The sequence below is a fragment of the Colobus angolensis genome, unplaced genomic scaffold (genome assembly GCF_000951035.1).
Source record: "Colobus angolensis palliatus isolate OR3802 unplaced genomic scaffold, Cang.pa_1.0 Scaffold12, whole genome shotgun sequence".
NCBI classification, from domain to species: Eukaryota; Metazoa; Chordata; class Mammalia; order Primates; family Cercopithecidae; genus Colobus; species Colobus angolensis.
The window spans coordinates 1,795,580-1,796,860 of record NW_012113141.1 but is presented as its reverse complement, the minus strand read 5'-3'; the positions used below and the strand labels follow the sequence as shown (position 1 = coordinate 1,796,860).

Here is a 1,281-nt window from a genome sequence, read left to right as displayed (position 1 = left end):
CTCGGCCTCCCAAAATGTTGGGATTACAGTTGTGTAATCCCACCGTAGGCCACCGTGCCCGGCCTAAACTGAATTTTTAATGAATGCTTACTGATCAAGAGGGGATTTTTTGGTGATGAGTTAAAAAAAATTTGTTTCAAAAAACTTGCAAAAATTAAGCATCATGCTATTTTATGATTTTGACTGAAATTTTAACATATGAACTAAAAATTTTAAAACCTAACAATTCTATAAATAAAATTAAAAATTTCTAGGCATTTTCATAAAAGAAATTTGGTAATTAAATACTACAGTCAATTAAACTGATGAACTTTATTGGAGTTAAAACTATAACAAAGTTCATCCTAAAACACTTTGCAATGCAAAATTATTTCACTCGAGGAGTGTTTAATAATTTGAAGGCTAGGAATTACAAGCAATTTTCAAAAGCAGAAACTCACATTCATAAAACTTTATACATCATTTGAACTAAAAGACATGTATACTAATAAAATCAAACATGCATCACCTTCAAACATTCTTATATCATGATTTTTATATATTACATTATTTAACACCATTCCTCATCACTACATGGATTTTATCATACACTTGCACCATTCTCCTTGGATTTTTGATCTTTGTCTTCATTCTTTACATTATCCTATAAGACAACAGAGAAGGAAAAAGTATATTTTACTAGATTCTCTTAAATGTTACTTAGATATTAGAGCATAATGGTATTCAGTTTGGTATACTTTTTTATAGTGATAAAGAACAATAAATTAATTTTAATATCTTAAAATTAATGGTGACGAAGCATTTACCTCAATTCTGCCCAAGAATAAATGGGGTCTAAAAATGCAGTGAATGGGGCAGGTGTGGTGGCACATGCCTGTAATCTCAGCACTCTGAGAGGCCAAGATAGGAGGGCTGCTTCGCCCAGGAGTTGGAAACCAGCCTGGGCAAGATGGTGAAACCCCATCTCTACAAAAAATATAAAAATTAGCTGGGTGTGCTGGAGCACACCTGTAGTCCCAGCTAATCAGGGGGCTGAGGTGGGAGGATCACATGAGCCTGGGAGGCAGAGGCTGCAGTGAGCCAAGATAGCACCGCTAACAATCCAGCCTGGGCAAAAGTGCAAGACTCTGTCTCAAAAAAACAAAACAAAACAAAACAAAAAACCAAACAACAACAACAACAAGAAAAAAACCACAGAGAAGTGAATGGTTTAGTTCAAACTTATACTCTGGATTAAAAAGAAATATAAATGAAATTTGCTTTAAGAAGTCTGTACTCTTT

At 34.0% G+C, this 1,281-nt stretch overlaps 1 protein-coding gene across 1 annotated transcript in view; it reads right to left on the bottom strand.

The window, feature by feature from the left end:
- Positions 1-288: 288 nt before the first annotated feature.
- Positions 289-1,281, bottom strand: part of CCAR1 (cell division cycle and apoptosis regulator 1) — a 103,382-nt gene continuing 102,389 nt past the window's right edge. Inside the window, 1 exon segment of the mRNA XM_011929432.1 lies at positions 289-643. Within this exon segment, the coding sequence (XP_011784822.1) occupies positions 584-643 (60 nt within the window). The 3' untranslated portion in view covers positions 289-583.